Source organism: Lytechinus variegatus, chromosome 12 (genome assembly GCF_018143015.1).
Source record: "Lytechinus variegatus isolate NC3 chromosome 12, Lvar_3.0, whole genome shotgun sequence".
Lineage (NCBI taxonomy): Eukaryota > Metazoa > Echinodermata > Echinoidea > Temnopleuroida > Toxopneustidae > Lytechinus > Lytechinus variegatus.
Genome location: NC_054751.1, coordinates 19964206 through 19983134, shown reverse-complemented (window position 1 = coordinate 19983134; position 18929 = coordinate 19964206). Strand labels below are relative to the sequence as shown.

General features: G+C 35.4%; 1 protein-coding gene across 1 annotated transcript; it reads right to left on the bottom strand.

Moving 5' to 3' along the window:
* Positions 1–44: 44 nt before the first annotated feature.
* LOC121425136 (probable ATP-dependent RNA helicase DDX56) lies at positions 45–17146 on the bottom strand. Its single transcript, XM_041621128.1, has 13 exons — positions 17030–17146; positions 12739–12900; positions 11790–11870; positions 11104–11177; positions 9712–9973; positions 8813–8982; positions 7835–8038; positions 6644–6766; positions 5763–5857; positions 4898–4971; positions 3823–4018; positions 2868–2980; positions 45–2306 (listed from the first exon to the last, which is right to left on the bottom strand). Exons 1-13 carry the CDS (start codon positions 17099–17101, stop codon positions 2253–2255), a joined length of 1680 nt encoding a protein of 559 aa, XP_041477062.1. The 5' UTR covers positions 17102–17146; the 3' UTR covers positions 45–2252.
* Positions 17147–18929: the final 1783 nt, after the last annotated feature.

The window sequence follows — 18929 nt, the reverse complement described above, 5'->3', positions numbered from 1 at the left end:
TGAAAAAAAATAATAATCACAATCGAAAACACAAATCAGATAAATGCAGTTAAATATTCATTCTGCCAAAGTATTGTATTCATACACTCTGTAAATCTGAAACATGCATCAATCTCATTAAAAATAATAATAATAAAACGTCATATTTTACCCAGGGTAGCCACTTCAGTTCCGAAAACTGTTCTCCCAGCGGGCCCTGCTAAACATGGCAATGTTATTATTATCCTAGCTTTAGCACGGCAACCTTGATCAGGCGCTCGAGCAAGACCGGGTACCCATTCACCTCACCTGGGTCGAGTGCAGCAAAGTGTGGATAAATTGCTTGCTGAAGGAAAACACGCCATGGCTAGGATTTGCACCCACCACCCTCTGTTTGAAAGGCGGCAGTCAGAATCACTAGATCCCAATGCACCCACCAATATAGATACTATAACTCTGTATGAAGTAAATATTATAATATTGAGGTTATGATACAAAAGCATTAAAAAATTTAAAGAAATTATTTCTTTGCTTTCCACTCCATCAATCAAAGAGTAGGAGGGTTTGGCTAGGTGATGATGAATTTGTATGGTAGTGGATCGTATTACCACACATTTTTCATGAATTCAATCATATCAAACACATTATTATCATAAAATTCACCAAACTTTTCACCATATACCTACAAAATATAGATATGTTAATATTTTGCTGAAATCGTTTTTCTTCTTTACGATATCAGCTTCCAATCGGACCCCTCTTCGCATGTGAAATATATTGGTCACTTGAAAATGGTATCGTATACTGAACATGCGTTTTCTACGGGAAAAGTTGAGAAAACAACAAAATCACTGATGAGCTATATTTGTAATATTTTATTATTTTGAGCATATAAAGACTTTGAAAATGTGCTTTGGGCCAATTTTTAAGTTCCATTTGGAAGGATGTTGCAAAGTTTTAAGCGTATGAATTTTTTAACGCGTACAATGCGCGGGTTCGGTAATGCAAGGCCTGTCAGTACAATCACTCACTATACTCCATGAATTTGACAAAGTGGAAGGGAAAGGTGAACGTGATTGCCATGTGATTAATCAAGCTACTCCTGTCCTTAAGGAACAGATTCAAAACCTTGATTTGTTATAATATCAAGTGCTCTGTGCCATTGAAGACTGGGGAATTGTTATCACTCATGTAATGCTTATCCCTACGACTCAAACGAAAGCAATACCAATAAATCACATTAGATATATTTAATAATAGAGTGAATGTCTTAAGATCTATAAACTGCTATAAAAGATGGTTTCAGTGCATTTCAGAAGGGGAGTGTCTTACTCTTACCACCAAATCCTTAACATTACTGAATAGTGAGACGGTGAAGGTAACTAGCTGACCTAACTGATTTGATGGGTGCATATGAATCAATCCAAGTTGATTGGATATAGTAGCCTTTCTGATAGAAAATACACAATCCAGCAGACTTTTAATTTGGAAATACTTCCGTCAATTTGACCATTGGTGAATCTATAGACCAAGCGATATGCAGAATCAACATCTAAAGGGTAAATCTACAATTCATCACATGATTAATATATTACTAATCAGACAGCGACATTCTTTGTACATGGAATGGTGAAGTTCATCACTGGCAGTAGAACTGTCTTTGAAGTCAGTATCCCCCACCCCTGCATCTAGAGAGTATATGGCTGCAGCTCTTAGTGCAAACCTACATGATTCACCAAGGCGGATCCTACAATTCAGAGAATCAACTAGACATGAGACTGATATCGAGAATGTTTCACAAAGAGCTATTAAAGTGTGAGTAAAACTCATGCTTAGGTGCCAATACACACGATACTACTGATGAATAGAGAGTAGAGCACATCCCAAACACAACTAGGGATTAAAGTGTTATACATTATACTACTAGTATAAGGGGATGAAGGATTAGAGAAAATAAGACAGAAAGAGACAGACAGACAGAGAAAGAGAGAGGGAGAAAGAGAGAAGAGATATTGAGAGAAGGGATGAATTCTTTCTGAAGTCACATTCTGTAGATAGCCCGTTTGATGGCATTGGTGTACAAAGATGACACTCCTATGTTGTCGTCGTCCATGAGCATATTTAAGAGTAATTCACTTTGTTCCATATACAAGAGTCTGATTGGAGATACCATTGCAGCTCTTTATACTCCATGCACATAGTCCTACAAAGTTCTTTTAATGGCTCACTCAACAAGAGTCCACCTGGGTTCAGTATGAAATTGTTCCTTGATGTCATTTCTTTCCCTTGTATTTGAAGCTCTTCAGTGGATCTTCCTCTGTTTTCCTCTGTCAGATACAGAAATAAGATAAAGAAATGAATATTACTGTCATGAGTCCATAAGGATTCAACTTAAAAGATATTAGGCTCATGTATGAAGTGCCAAATGAAATAGTGATATATATCATTATTCATCATTTTAATCATCCTAAAATGTCCTGCTTGAAGATAGAGGCAAGCAAGAGACAGAATATTCTTTTCATGATATAAAATGAGCCATTTTTATGTATATGACCTCTGACCTTCTGACCCCAAATCTCATCCATTTATGTTTGCTCCCAAATGCATACATGGGTCAAGTTCAAAGTTGATTCTTCAAACATTCATTGAGTTATCCAAAGAACAAGATATCTTCATGAATACACTGACCTCTGTGAGCCTTTACCTCGAAACTTAATATACCATCATCACTCCTATATCCATGCATGACCAAAATTTCAAGATTTGCAAAATAGTTCTTGGTTATTGCAAGAATAGAACTGGGTGAGAATGACAGAAAACATGAAAAAGAAGATGGAGGTAAGAAAAAGTGCTATGACAATATGACTAGATGAGGATATCTCCTATACCTTCATTTTGGCTATCCTAGACTCTTTCTTCTGTCCCACAGTACCCTCTGCTGTCCTTTTTGGAGCTCTCCGTCTGCTTGTAGTTGGTATGGTACCTCTCAATGCCCTGGGGACTGAGAATGAATCACAAGGATGAAATGTTAGTTAAATAATTAAACCCATAAATTAACTTGTCACATGTTAAAAACATTGCTTTCGACGAAATTAGAGGAATTCACTTTTTTCCCTTTTTTTTCTTTTGCGCGATCAACAATGTTAAAATTTTTTTTTTTTAAATGGAAGCATTTATATATCTTAAAAAGAGAAAAATTATTGATGTCCCGTTAGTCAGCAAAGCTAACGCAGTTCCAATTTGACCTTAAAGTTTGCAAGAATGATAACAATAGTGCTGGAATGGGATTTATAATTATTCAAATGCTATTAAATGTCATATAAAACTGCTTGGGCAACACATTCTTGTGTTCAATTCTAAATGTTCAGAAAAGTGAATAAAACCAAGAGACATGGCTGGAATGACGCTGAATCTATTGGCATGGTGTACCTACTGCAAAGTATTTTTTTACTTGAGATAGAGATCGTAGGTTTGGACAAGGCATCACTTTATAATCTAATAAATACATGTAGCATGGTATAAGCACTGCCACTAAGTAAAGATAATAGGCAAAATGGTAACTTTGTGAAGATTTTATTTTAATTAGCTGCAGAGCACCACTACGATGGAAGTTACCATTAGATGGAAGAGCTTTAAAATTTCATGTTCCAGAATTCTGGGCCATATAGCACAAAATCTATAATCCTAGAAGCTTTGTCATTCAATGGTAACTCCTATAGAATCCATGATTCTGATTGGCTCTTCAGCATTGTTACCATGGTAGTTACCATTGGATGGCAAAGAAACCATAACAGTAACTTTTGTGCAACAGGACCCTGGCTATCACAAGGACGATATTCTTACCGAGGTATTCAGGTACATTCTTGAGATCTGAGTGGACCTTGGCAGGATGCAACACCTTGTCGTGTCTCAACAGCTGTAGGTCCCTTGGGTTGTCTTCAAAGAAGGCCTTGAGTTTCTTGGAGTTGAAGATCTCTTGTTTGATCTCTTTCACCCGGGCTTCGCGCACTGCTACCCTCGTCACTGCTCGCATTGCATCCTGGGTAGAATGAAAAATATTTTAAAAAGAAGATAGACTTGGGACTGAAAGTGTTTAAATAAATGCCTCCATTATTACAAGACTCAACCCACCCACCCCCCAAAATATATATATATCATGCATAATAGCTCTAAAGAGCTCCACATCTTTTAAGATCTAATCAGATAATCAACAATAATAATCATTATAATTGATTGTATAGGGCTCAGCACTTACATATCATTAGTCTCTAATTAAAGCACTCTACAACTATGCAGCATAATAGCAGAGTAGCTGTTATGCACACTGCGTTTCAAGGAATACATGTCTGCCAGGGCCCCATTTTCCTTACTTGGCTTGAGAGCAGTACAATATGGATGAATTTCTTGCTGAATATCTACATGAATGGAAATGAGCATATTTGGGGCTGTATTCATTCAATAGCTAATTTGCATTAGAACACCCAATTATTTAAGCGTTAGGCAAACCCCAAGACCCCCAGATACATAGGATCATTGACACTCCCCCATGCAAACATACATAGCATAACAGTTAAGGAGTTAAATGGGTACCCGGTAGTATGTGAAAGCCTAAGCATGCCTAGCAATTGAGTTTTGCGCCTCTTGTGGAATGCTCCCCAGGGAGTGGAGAAAGGCATAAGTTGAATGCCAGCATGCGAGGATCCGATGACCAGGGTATTAATATATCTGTAAAGCACTTAGAGACATTGTTCCGATGTATTAAACGCTCTATAAAAATGGATCATTTGTGTAGACAAGGACAGCACATTTGGCACCCCATAGTTTAACCATGATTTAGCACAGTTTTTATTTGTGAATATGGGCCTTGGAGATTCAGTAGAATGGAAGGCTACTGGATATGAGTGTCATGACTGCTTACCTTGGCACGGTATCTAAATCCTTCAATCTCGGACATCTTGAACTGATACGGTTTAACTAAAGGTGTTCCGTCATCTGAAGAGAAAAAAAATAATTGAAGAAACTTTATTCTGATCTCTTACCCCTCGCAATATATCCATGGTCCAAGCCAGACTCATTACACCTTGTACAATGTCTAATAACTAAAAAGCACTGGCCAAGATAGTCTGCTCTATATTAGTGCTAGTTTTAAGAGTACCAAAAAGGGCAAATTACAAGGTGAACACTCACAGCTTACTGAAGGGAACCGGTCCAAAGTCTGTACTAAGATTTTGTGCAAGGTCAAAGGTCAACTGTACAATTTCTATGTGCATGAGCAGTGAGAAATGCAATTGTCCCCTCTCGCGTTGATCTCTTCTGGCAATCTAGGTTAAGTCATCGGTGCCCGCTGTAAATTACTGAATGCAAGTTTTGCTACTCGTAACAACGATCAAAACCATGTACCAAAAGTTTACTGAAAGCAGTATCACACTTAACTGCAATATCATACAGTTCAATCTGTTTAAGTCAACCTTCCATAAGTCTGATAACTGCCCAAGTCAAAGGACCTTTTCAGACCTGGGGGTATCTTACAAAGATCAAAGTGTGACTTTTAGAATTGCACTTAAATTCTGTTTCGTGTAGTATAAAACAATTCACCGCATTGGCCTAATCACGCTCAGAGGACGCACACTACTTTGTACTTGTCAATGAGATATCACCAGCCTGTTTGTCTTTAAGCATGGTTTAAACTCACACTTAAAAAATCTTTGTGAAAAACCCCCCAGATTATGTAAAGCATGAGTTGTATTTGTCCCCCAGATATGCAAAGAAGTTTGAAATTTTACCTCCAACAAGTTCTTGTTCTACATTATCTAGAAGATTTTGCTCATCCTCATTCACAAATGATAACGCCGTTCCCATCTTTTCTCCCCGTGCTGTCCTGTAAATAATGAAACAACATTGTGTAAACAAATGAATACAAACAGCGCCCAGGTGGGTAAAGGTCATCACGTATGACTGCCCTATTCAAAGAAATCAGTGAGTCAGTAAACTCAATTTTTAGTTAATTATTTCAAATTAAAAAAAAATAAAAAAATACATTTCTGGTTTTAATATCAACTTTGCTTTTTGAGTATTCAGAATCAGAATTAATAAAAATCAGAACATCAAAACAGTCATTGAGTACTGCCCATGACATCACACCATCTTGTCTCAGGGAAACAGATAGAGTGTGTCTTTTACCAAACTTCTATCAAACCATGACAGATCACCTTTATTTATTTAATGTGATATCGCTTTAAAAGAGAATTTAATAGTAGTTTTTATGACTATCAAAACATATTTACTATTTTCTGGGAAGTATTTATTTTCTGGAATAAGCATTATTCAATTTCCAATTAATAGTAAATAATCTGATTACCCCCCCCAAAAAAAAAAAATGCCAGGCTTATACTACAATCAAAACTAATACCATCATAAAAATACTACATGTATATAAGAGTAATAAATTGTCATTATCACCACATATTACCCGCAAATACATGTAAATCTTCCTACTCTGTCTACAGAAGACTTGAAACTCTCAGAAAATAACAGCTGACAACATGACAGACATTCACAAAACAAAAACAAAGAACACAGGGACATTTACAAACAAGGGGAAAAGAACAAAGATGCACTGAACAAGGTACATTTAGAGACATTCATAAAACAAAATTCAACATACCTTCCCACTCTGTGGATGTAAGACTTGACACTCTCAGGGAAATCAAAGTTGATAACATTACAGACATTCTGAAAATCAATCCCTCTTGACACTCCATATTCTTTATCTTTCTTTTGCTTTCCTCTGAAAAAAAAATCAAATATGGATTATCTCTAAAAGAGCAGTTGCACATAATGGCCTGTATTCTGAACTCGGGTTTAAATCAAACCCTGGTTTAAAGTTGTGGTTTAACTATGGAAAGCCAATTGGAGCACTACCGGAAATCCCTAAAACTACCCATTCAATTTATTAACTCATATGACAACCAAATTGTTCATAATTGTCTGGGAATAATAAGTGAAGTATTTTCTTCATAATAAAAGCAAAAGGATACAAAATAGTAAACATAAGAAATATACGATATACTGTAAACAGACTTTTTTTAACGTTTGGCCTCCTATAATTTTAGCACGGAGTGAGACTGGTCTAAGATAAACCTGACTTCAGAATACGGGCCTATGACATCAAACAATCAAGGTGTAATTAAAAAGTTGTCCTTCATATTTATGTGAAATCATATGACATAACTTCAATAATTTTAGCAGAAAAAGATTAATGTACACAGTTCTTTTACACCTTGTATAGTGCAAATTTTACTATTGAAAGGTAATGTATTTTCAGGGATTGGGAATATATTGATTGTGTATCATATTTATGTCTTCTAATTTTGCTTTCCTGAAAATGAAATAACATAAATTAAATCTTTACTTTCTGAAAAAACAACATGTGAAATGGACAATTTAGTGAATGGTTTGCAACTATCTCAGAGAAACTGTTGAAATATAGATCCAAATTTATATAATGCACTAAATTATGCAGGCATATGATCCATCAAACAATATGGGATGTGCAAACCATTATATCAGAAGAGTAAATAAGAAATCTGTGGGTTTGTGAGCATTTTATACACATCTTTTGAGAGACCAATAGTAAAAAAGCATACGGATCTAATACACAAAGATGATGGGATATAAAAGTCAGGACAATAAGAACACACGACTTGGACGTCTTCTTGTTTTATTATGCACACAATATTGTTTGCATGATTTATGATTGACATAGGAAATAAATTTGACTTGCGATTGTAAATTTCTTGCAATGCCTTCTTAATCATTTCCAAAACACCCTAAGACGTGCAAGATTGGTACTTACTTGTGACCTTTTCCTTTCCTCTCTTTCTTCTCTTCTGTTTCATCAGTTTTCCTTCCCTCAAAGAGACTAGATTCCTCAGAGGCTATGATGATGTCATAAAGGCCAGTATTGAACTGGTTTACGATGTGGCACCTTGAATTCACCGGTAATTCTGAGTTCAGTACACATACAGCTACTGAGAACTGCTCGAGATACAGTTTCAGTCTACACAAATAGAAATACAAAGGATTATAATACAATAAATTACAAGCATATTGATCTTGTTTGCGATGTGGCATCTTGAATTCACTGGAAGCCCTGGTTCGGTATGCACACTGCTACTACAAACTGCATTTCAAGATACATCTGAAGTCCATAAATAAAGAAATACTATTAGTATCATTACAATAGAAAATCAACATGCAGTGACCAATAGTATGTTTTTCATTGACGAAATCTTTACAATACTATGAATTTGAATATTGGATCAGAATTACTGCATTTTCTCATTTTTTCTATTATTCATATTCATAAATCTAATACTCATGAAACAACTTCTTAAGATTTATCTCTTCATTTTGATTTGAAGATATTAAGTGATGGAATGTTTCTTATATAAATTGGTGGGATATTCCAGGTACCCATTCACTTCCCCCTGGGTTGAGTGCAGCACGATGTGGGTAAATTTCTTGCTGAAGGAAAACATGCCATGGCTGGGAATCAAACCCACGTGAAAGACGATAGTCATAACCACTACACGATGCCCCACTAGGATTTATTCCTTGATGCTTTAGTGCCAATATGGCAGCTCATGATGGCCGGGGCAATAATATGATACCAAATGTCAAAGTGCAGTTGAGTATATGCACATGGTAATAGCGCTGGATAAATGGACATATTATTCTTACTATAGGATATTCCTGAGGTTAGGGACATTGAGGAAAAACAGAGAGGGAAAGATATCATGAAAAAGGAGAAAATAATAATTCTTCTTCTGACCTGTAACACCTGTCTATTGAGTTGACAAAGATGATGGTTTTGCCTCTGATTAGCTTGAGCTTTAGTAGCGTGTAGATGAGTAGAAATTTGTCCTCTTCTATACACCTTATTTGATACTGGCTTAGGCGGTCTGCTTCTGGAAGTTGAGATTCTGCAAGTTTGAGCGTGATCTGTGTGGAAATAGGAAATAATTGATTTGTGATTATTCGAAGTGAGATCCTCCTTCTCTACTTAATCTGCATCTGAGTTTTAAGGATTTAAATGTTAATACAAAGATAAATCTTTTAGACCTTACACTTTACGTCAGTTTATTCCACTTTTATCTTATAAGAACTTGGGAACCAATTCTAAAACATCCACTAGGCATTTGATAGAGCACCTTTTCAATGCGGTTACAAAGCATGATTTAACACAAACTCATCCACATTTGTATATCCTCATGTATAAAAGCTAGGAGTTTAGTGTTGACAGATAATTTCCTTATTTCATTTTTTATAAACTTTAGCATCACTATTCTGGAATTGTTTTCACTTGCAACAATAGTAATGCATGAAAGTTAACAATTTACTTGAGAAATTAGCTGAAATATAATCACTGCAAATATTTCAGCAATCACAAAAATGACCAAGTTGAGATAACTTTCAAGCTCATATTAAATCAAAGGAGTTGTAAGTTTTCAAGAGAGCAGGGGCCTATAACACAAAGCTTAGTAATGATATTTTTCTACGATTGATTGCATTGTCTACAATGTACAATCAATTGTGAAAATCAAGCACACGATTAATCGCTAACCTTTGTATTATGGGACCTAGACCAAGAAATCATTATCATCTATTAATAGTGAGCAAACACAAACTAAGGAAAAAATTAAAGATACAATCAGAAATCTCCAAACTTACTGGATTGTGTAAGACCAATTTCTTGAGAGTCTTTACATCTTCACTCAACGTAGCTGACATCAATATAGCTTGATAAATCTTTGGGAAATGAGAGAGCAGTGCCCTCATGTCTGCCTCATGGCCGAAGGAAAATACTAAGTCTGCTTCGTCGATAACAAGCATCTCAAGGGATCTCTGTAGAGACAAGTTCTTGGCCTGGATGTGGGCCAAGATCCGACTGGGTGTGCCGAGAACTATGTCCGGTCTCTCCATAAGAAGGGGTCTGTAATATTTGCAAGTAAAGAAAATATTAATTATGATTACATGAGTTTATCAGAATTGATCACAATGATCATTGTTATTGATTTAATCTTTACCATTATCAACATCATTAACCCTTTGAACCCTAAATATTAGGGGCGGTGGTGACCTTGACCATGAATTATTTGCACATATTAACCACATTCACATATTCCCATGATATGAGACCCAATGGCATCTTCCCCCCGCTAGTACCCGGACCGAGCCGACTGGAGTTGTTTACCTTCCCGTAGACCTAGTCTACAAACAGAAATATCAACTTTAGTGTCTGTTTTGGGCTCAAAATCACTGTTTTTACCAAAGTCAGATGCTTCAGTTGCTTCCCAATAGTAAGCACGTGACTCGCCGCGTATTACACAGGGTGTTACTGCACATACGACAAGAGGAACCACAAAAAAGTGGCATATTTTGGCCATTTCTTATGCCAAAGCCTTCCGAAACCATTGCCGCCCTTGACTGAAATCATCGACTAATTATTCCTACACGTTTTGCTACGTGTACACGTACTAGAGAGATGACGTCATTGTTAAAGATCACCTGACATTTGAAGTCACATGGCTGTAGGCCGGTATTCCGGCCTATCGGGTATTTGCGCGTTCACTGGTAGGCCGGTATTCCGGCCTGTCGGGTTCAAAGGGTTTATAATATTATCATTTTCATAGTGATTAACATGATCATCACCATCATCATGTTCATCATCATCATCATCATAACCATACAATCATCATTATATTCTCTCATTATCATCACCACCACCATCATCATCATCATCATCATCATTATCATCATCATAGCCATATAATCATCATTATATTTTATCATCATCATTATCATTGTCACAGTGATTATCATCATGATCATCTTCACTACCATCACTACTGCCACCACCAACACCATCATCATCATAATCATCAATTTCATTATTATCATAACACAATTATAAATACAATGTACACTGTATTTTATACAATTTGTTATTCTGTGACCAACTTTCATTTTTCAAAAAATATTCCTCTACTTCTCCGATTTTCTTTCTTTCAAAAGAAAGTACTGTCTGTTTGAATAAATCTTTGTTTACAGTCTTCACATTACCTCTGGGCTGACAGATCCACTTGACCGGAGACATCAGCACATCGGATTTCTTTAGAGCAACATTTACTGATTTCCTGAAACAAACAAAAACAAAATGATATGATACTTTATTTTCAAGCCATCATTCTGGGCCACCATAACATAAAGCTTTATTGATCAATCGTAGAACTGATTTTTATGACTGATCACACACAATAATCAATTCAATCAATCATAAAAATTCAACCTCATGGTCAATTGCAGAGCCTCATGTTACAATTTCAACTTGGCCTGTATTCTGAATTCAAATCTTTAACAGTACAAACTCATTTATCAGCACATTTGATATTTAAATCATGCATAACTATTTTAAATGTTAACTATACTTTGCTCTTTTCCCCTGCTTTCACTGAGAGAATTTGATGTAATTGGGTCAGGAATGCAAGAACTATGAAATATGAGAATGCTAATTGAAAAATCGCCCCCTAAAAAAAATTAATAATAATAAATAAAATAAAATACTGTAATAAATAAATGAATTATTCCAAAAAAAAAATAAACACACAAAAAACCAAACAAACAAATTCTACTTGGCATTTTAACATCACTTCAATACATAAATGTGCATAATAACTTCCTTTGAGAAGTAACTTTTTAAAAAGATCATTTATGTGTTTTGTGGAGCAGAGCCAAGTATGTTGATTTACCTGTAAATTCCTATAGGCCTGTGAACAGAGTTCCCTGGAGGGTACCAAGACCAAAGCCCGAGTTGCCTGTTCTCTAGCTGTCTGTAAGGAAAGACACATGCAAATTCATATGACAAATGCATAATGATTGATACATAGATTATCTACAAATGCAAAATATGACCAATAAATATTACCCAAACTAAGTCCCAAACACATGTTAACATTGTTCAACAAATCCAAATAATAATGCTACAAAACATAATTCTTAGAATTTTCATCAATGTATCAAAGTTGTGTGATTTACCGTGCATTGGATGAAACCTTCTCATGTTACATCAAGATGTACCCATTTTATTCTTCCTAATATTAATTCTTGAATGTCGCTCTGGTAAATATTAACTGTTTAATTTTTCTTTTGTCTTTCATATGCTATACACCTTAAGCACTATGCAGAGTGATTTAAGCACACTAATATATTTCTATTTTTTTGATACATGGATACAAACTATCAAGGAAATTAGAACAAACATGTAAAAAAAAAAGAATAAATTTTCATTATATTTCAAACTGTTCCACATTTTCAAAGATATAGATCTTCAAAACTTGAAAATTACTGGTGTTAAAAGATCAATGGTACTCAGTACAATGGGAAATTTAGCACTAAATTACTACAAAGATTAATAGTGCAGAGCAGATAGTGATGCGACAAATACACATGTAGTGTACATTTCAATTTGTAATCAAAGAAAGGACCTCATGTTAAATTTGTGTCTGACAGGGGTAACAGTACTTGATTTCAATAAGTTACATCAAATAATGACAATATTTCATTTAAATCATTTGAGGAAATATTTGAAAAGTTGTAACATTCAAAGAGTTGTTAAATGAAAAAAAATTCTGTTACAAAGATATCTGGGCCACAGCACAACCTCCTTCAAAAAAACAACAAACAAAACAAACCACTTACCTCTTTTGAACTTAGGACCTTTTGAACGAGAGGGATAGCATAGGCAGCCGTTTTGCCAGATCCAGTCCTTGCCCGGGCCAGTATATCCTTTCCTTCCAAGGCAAGTGGTATAGCTTTCTCTTGAATCAGAGTAGGACTAGACCAGCCAAGCTTTGCAAGGGCCTATAGAAATCACATCATCATGAAACAAGAGCAATTTACTTAAAAATGAATAAATAAAAAAGTAGCTTCCCAAATTTTTTTTCTTCAATATATGAGCATAATCTGAGTGAAACAACTATGCAGGACATTTCTTATCTTCATTTGCTCTTAAAAGTCTGAATGAAAATGCAATTGATCTTTAATTACAGTTATGAATGAGGGAGCACATATCATTTCAGGTATTAAAATTGCAATTTTTCATATTTCTTGAGGGCCATCATAGGGGATATACAGAATGGGGCAAATTTGGTTTTGAGTGAATAATAATTTAATAGGTGCCACTGATGTTATGGGTATTCATATGGAAGTTCATAAATGGAGCGTTGGGGCCCAGTGGATTAGTCTTCGGACTTTGAAACAGAGGGTCGTGGGTTCGAATCCCAGCCATGGCATAATTTCCTTCAGGAAGAAACTGATCCACAGTGTGCTGCACTCAACCCAGGTGAGGTAAATGGGTACCGGTAGGAAGTAATTCCTGAAAAAGCTGTGTGCACTACATGTATGAACGCCTAGCTTAGCCGGGTACTGTTTGTACATGTATTATGTATAATTTTCATTTGGATAATCTGAAGGTAAAGTATGCAAATGGTGCTGGACAAACTGTAACGTGATTGAACGTAATTCAACTGACAGTAATGCAACTGATAGGAGTTTCTCTATAAAAACATACCTGAAGTTACTTATCAAACATTACTTGAAACCCCTCTGTGAAAGTCAGGTTTTGCACATTTGATTTGAAAGTACTCAGTTACTTTTTTTGGCCATGTTAATATTTTTTGTAATATGACTAATAAATTTTAGGATGTCATATAGATCACAATATACTGTACAGCCAGCCTGCAGCCTTTCCTCCATGAATTTATTTAAAGCTTTAGTTTTCAAGTTGAATTCATAGTATTACCTTGATATCAAAATTACGGCGAAGCCATACGAACGATAATATCAAGATCGGAGCTGAATTACAGCTGTTGCCAATTGCAAAATTTGGATAAGCAGAGGGCATTTATAAACAATTTCTGGTGGGGAAATTTGGTCGAAGTCAGCCAGTGCAAAACTGCATTAGCACCGACTAACATTAGGATCTTTAAGACGGTAAATTGCCAATTCATCCACTAGCAGCGAATTCATTCACTCAACACATGGTCTACCTTCATTTACCAGGGTAGTCTAATGCCATTCCATTTAACAACCATTTGGTCTAATTATCATTTCATCTACATGTAATCACCATTTCGTCTATGACCATTTTATCTCATAATCAATTTGGTCTAATATTTGTATTATTTTCATTTATTTTGCACAATAATTCTAATCAGACCAATAATATTTATTATTATAACAATAACTATTTATAATGAAGTTTCGTATTTTACTATTTGTTAAATAATAATTATCTATTAATTGTTCTTCAAAACGGCATTTTGTAACATCGCTTATCAAAGGTACGTCATAACGAAGCGGTTCAAGGGTCAAGCCTATTGTATTTGCTGTGTTTACGAATGGATCGAAGGATCTAAATGAGATCGGTCTGGTAAGAAACCTCTCATTTTTCATATTCATATAAATATCTTTATTCCCTACATATGGATTGGACGTATGTAGGGGTTAAAAATATTTAGCATTTCAAGGCTCTGTGATGAAAAATTATCAGTGGCGTACCGTTGGTCACGGCATTAGGAGGGCACCAGCAAAAATTTTGAGTCCCTTATTGAGCACGCAAAGCGCGCTCAATTGTCAGGTATATTGACCTAATAGAGACATTTTAAGAAAGCACTTGTTGTCATTGTAATCATGAATAAAAATACGCATCGTCAGCAATCAAATAATGCGAGCACGAAGCGCGAGCTCAAAATTTTTGATATTCAGACCTAAAAAGGGACATTATAAACATGCATGATAAGTACCTGTCTTGCTAAGCAATGCGAGCGCGAAGCGCGAGCCAAAATTTTTGTATATATTGACCCCAAACAGGGAAATCTAAGGACTATATTTTAGGAATCCCTTAATAGTATACATATCTCACCATAGTCATCTAATGCAAGTGCCAAGCACTTGCTGATTTTGTTAGAATCACATCTGAAGACAGGAAGCACTTTTTGAAGTCATTTTAATCATGATTACCATACGCATCTCACTAATCAAATATTGCGAGCGCGAGCTGAAAATTTAGATAATTCAGACCTGAAGCGGGCATTCTAAGGCTTACTAGTAGGAATTCACCAATACTATATGTATTTCACTAACCAAATGATGCAAGCGTGAAGCGTGAGCTGAAATTTGTTTATATTCACATCAGAAAAAGGGACATTTTAAGGACTGATTTTAGGAATTCACGGAGAGCAGACTTATCTCATCACTCCATGGATGCGAATGTAATCACGGACAGAAAATGTTTCATATTAAAATCTTAACATGGGGCAATCATTTTAAGTAGTCATGAAAAAAGAAGCATATATGTCACTACATAAAACAATAATATATTTGATGTATATTGACTTGAAACAAGTTTTTCATCCAACAGGTTTATATATCTCTTTAAAAAGATAATGCGAGCACCAGGAACAATGACAACATAGGCCCTGAGCAAATTATGTTTCATAAAGTTATGATAGAAATGTTTCCTAAGTAATATAACATAACATGATTATAATGTAATATACCATTATAATGAATAATAATTTCTTCTTTCCCACTACGTTCCTCTTCCTTTCTCCCTCTTTTTCTCCTTTTCCATTTTTTTTTGTCAGCCAATTTGGAGGGCACGTGCCCCCCATGCCCCCCCCCCCCCCGTAGTTACGCCGCTGTGTAAAATATTTATAACAATCATCACAGTGTCCTCAAGGCTAGGACTAGACAGCTGGATCCATCTGTTTCAAGGAGTTTTTTAACATATTTTTATTTTTGACTTGTTTTTCTCCTCGTACACAGACGACTCGCGATTGTGCAGCCACTGCGCCAATAGGGGTTACCCTAAACAATTCAAAAAAAAAAAAAACAGACAGGGCTCCTTGATTTTTGTTGGCTTTATTTCATAAAAAGAACAAACAACCATAGATTAATATTCCATTTTGGCATCAAATGCACCAAAAAAAAAAGAAACTTAAATTGAAAAATAAACAGTGAGTAGATTTCTATTTTTAAACTTAGATCTATTTCCATTAGTTTTACTCAAACTTTTAATTTGTCTACTTTACTCTGAATTAGTTTGGCTGTCGTGATCGTGCAACTCCCACTCCCCTGGTTTTAATCCCAACCACTCATTCGATGAACAAGGTTATAATATAACCTTGTTCTCAGTTATATCTCCATGTGTGACAAAATAAGGGTGGCAATGTTTGGCTTATTTTCTCTTTTTCTTTGGGGAAAATGCTTGATTTTTTTACACTGACAGTTTCCATTAGACCTGTTAATTCATACTGCTTGGCTCTTATTTAAATTTGATTCTTTATATCATTTATTCTTAATTAAAAATAGAGATAAAAAATGAAAATTTTCTTGCCATATTACTTTCCACCAATAGAGGGCGTACACAAAAATATGCCAAAACTTCAAGTTTTTGAGCGCTCTGGTGAATACACAAATTATTCCCATATTTAATAATAAATAAATTGCAACTGTATGGAAATTAGTAATTTTGGTCACAAAAGTGATATTTTAATGATTTTTTAAAGTGTGTGCTCTATACAGCATTGGCATACCATAGTCTTACCTGTAGATTCTCCACAGGCCAGATGGTAGCACTAGCAGTGAACAAGTGATCCCAACCACTGCCAACTTAATACATAAACATATGGCCATTGAGTCCCTGTAGGCTGTACAGTTCAAGCTAGACATTCGGTCTCTGTAATTGGTGAGTGGAGCCAACGGAGTTAGCAGAACAACCAATAAAACAGAGACCGAAGCTTTACGTTTAAATTTAAGTCTAGCACTGGACATGACACAGAATCCAATTTATGGGACTAAGCTTAAGAAAATTGTGAAATTCGCATTTAAAGAGTGCCCTAACTGTCAAACTCTACTTTAAAAAGTAATAATATCATGAACAGATATTAATTCGGTAAGATTTGAACATAACACAATGTCAAATTACCTTAAGGACGCGATCATCTAGACCCATACCACGAAATGAAACCACATTTTTTTCATGAGTGGAGGCCGCCATCTTTAAAATTCCGCATGTGGCTGATACCGTAGCTCTCCTCCAGACGTTGAAATATATGTTCGATTCCCATCTTCTCTTGTCAGCTGCAAGAGCTTATTTTTCTATTTTATTTAACTAAAAATATTTAGTGCATTGTTGGAAGAGTTCGTTAATTATACATTAACTTAAGTTCATTTCTTCCATGTAGGTGATTTTATGTGCAAACCCTTCACTTGGCAAATGTGGTCTTAATATGCAGCCTAAAATCCATGGCCATGCAATTACCACTGATCTGTATACTCAGTGGCAATGACTCCCTGACTTCCTGAATTGAAAGGCCCGGACCCTAAAGGGGAAACCTTGACGAAAAGTTTATTCAAAAAATAGCAGAATAAATAAAATATATTGCCGAAGGTTTAATAAAAATCCACCAAAGAATTTAAACAAGTTATTAGAAATTCAATCATTTGATTTGTGACGTCATATGCGAGCAGCTTCCATTGTGTCGTATGATAGGGGTCATGGCTCAGAAAATGAAAATTGTTTTTATTGTACCTTCGAACAATAGACAAATCATTTCGCACCTGTTATTTCAGAAGTTTGTCAAACATATTTTGCAGTGAATTCTTAAATATTTCAATCTGTCAAAATTATTGGGCAGGGAAATCGATCTGTTTGCCGCATCCCCAATATTTTCATGGCGATCGCCCCCTACCCCATGATAGAAGCAAGATGTAGAATATTTGACTCTACACACTCTACAATAGGCCCTATGGCTATGTGTATAGTTTTGTGTATACTTTTGTGTTATGGCGGTGATCATTATTCATTGGCCGGCCGGGTTTTGCAGCCTTTGAATATTGAATGAGTATCCTATAGGCTGTTCAGTAATTTAACGATGTTGTAGCTGTAGGCCTACATTTATTTGTAAAGATCATAACGTGCTCCAAATGCTAGGTTTAACTTTTAACATTTTCTCCTCGGTCACCACATTCTCTCGTAATACTTGTAAGGGGTCTGTCATTGATATTAAACCCATCTCATGCCATGTTCTATTATTCCTTTTACGTTCAAATTAAATCTTTGAAAAAAAACGCACGGCAGGAGAGAGTAACAGTTAACCATACACACAGCAAAAACTGTGGTGTTAACCGGTGTACATAGAGGAAACACCAGTTATTTTAAACCGGTGTTAAATTGTTGGTGTTAGTTTTACACCTATAGGTGTTATTACAACACCTTTGGTTGTTACATTTACACTCTTTGGTGTTATGTTCAATCTCTAGGGGGTGTGGTCCTCTACAATTGGTGTCAGTTTTAACACCACAGTTAGAGCACCCTCTATCATTAAATGCCCTCATGCATAATAGAGATGAAAAATTCTCAAGCATTTTGAAAACATGATTTTTTTCTGCTTGATCACTACGCTCCCTCGCACGATATTAGAAATATTTCACATGAGGGGGACTGGCTGTTTTTATGTGTATCAGGCTATTCACAATAGGACATTTTCATTGTATTGAAAAAAAAAAACCAACGTCAAAAATTTGTCTAGCCCCAAAAGCCCCCCCCCCAAAAAAAAAAACTTTTTGTCTAGAACTAAGCCTGGTTTATTTTAATAAAAATACCGGAATAATAATTATTAAAAAAAAAAACATCGGCGAAGGTTTGAAGAAAATCTATCAAAGATTAAGAAAGTTACAAGAATTTCAATCTTTTTATTTTTATTGTGACGTCAATGACGAGCAGCTGACCCAAGATGTTATGTAAAGGACCTACAAAATACATAAATTTCAAAATTGTTAATGGTTTAAAGTTTTTTTCTCTCAGTAGTAGGTGTGGAATGTAA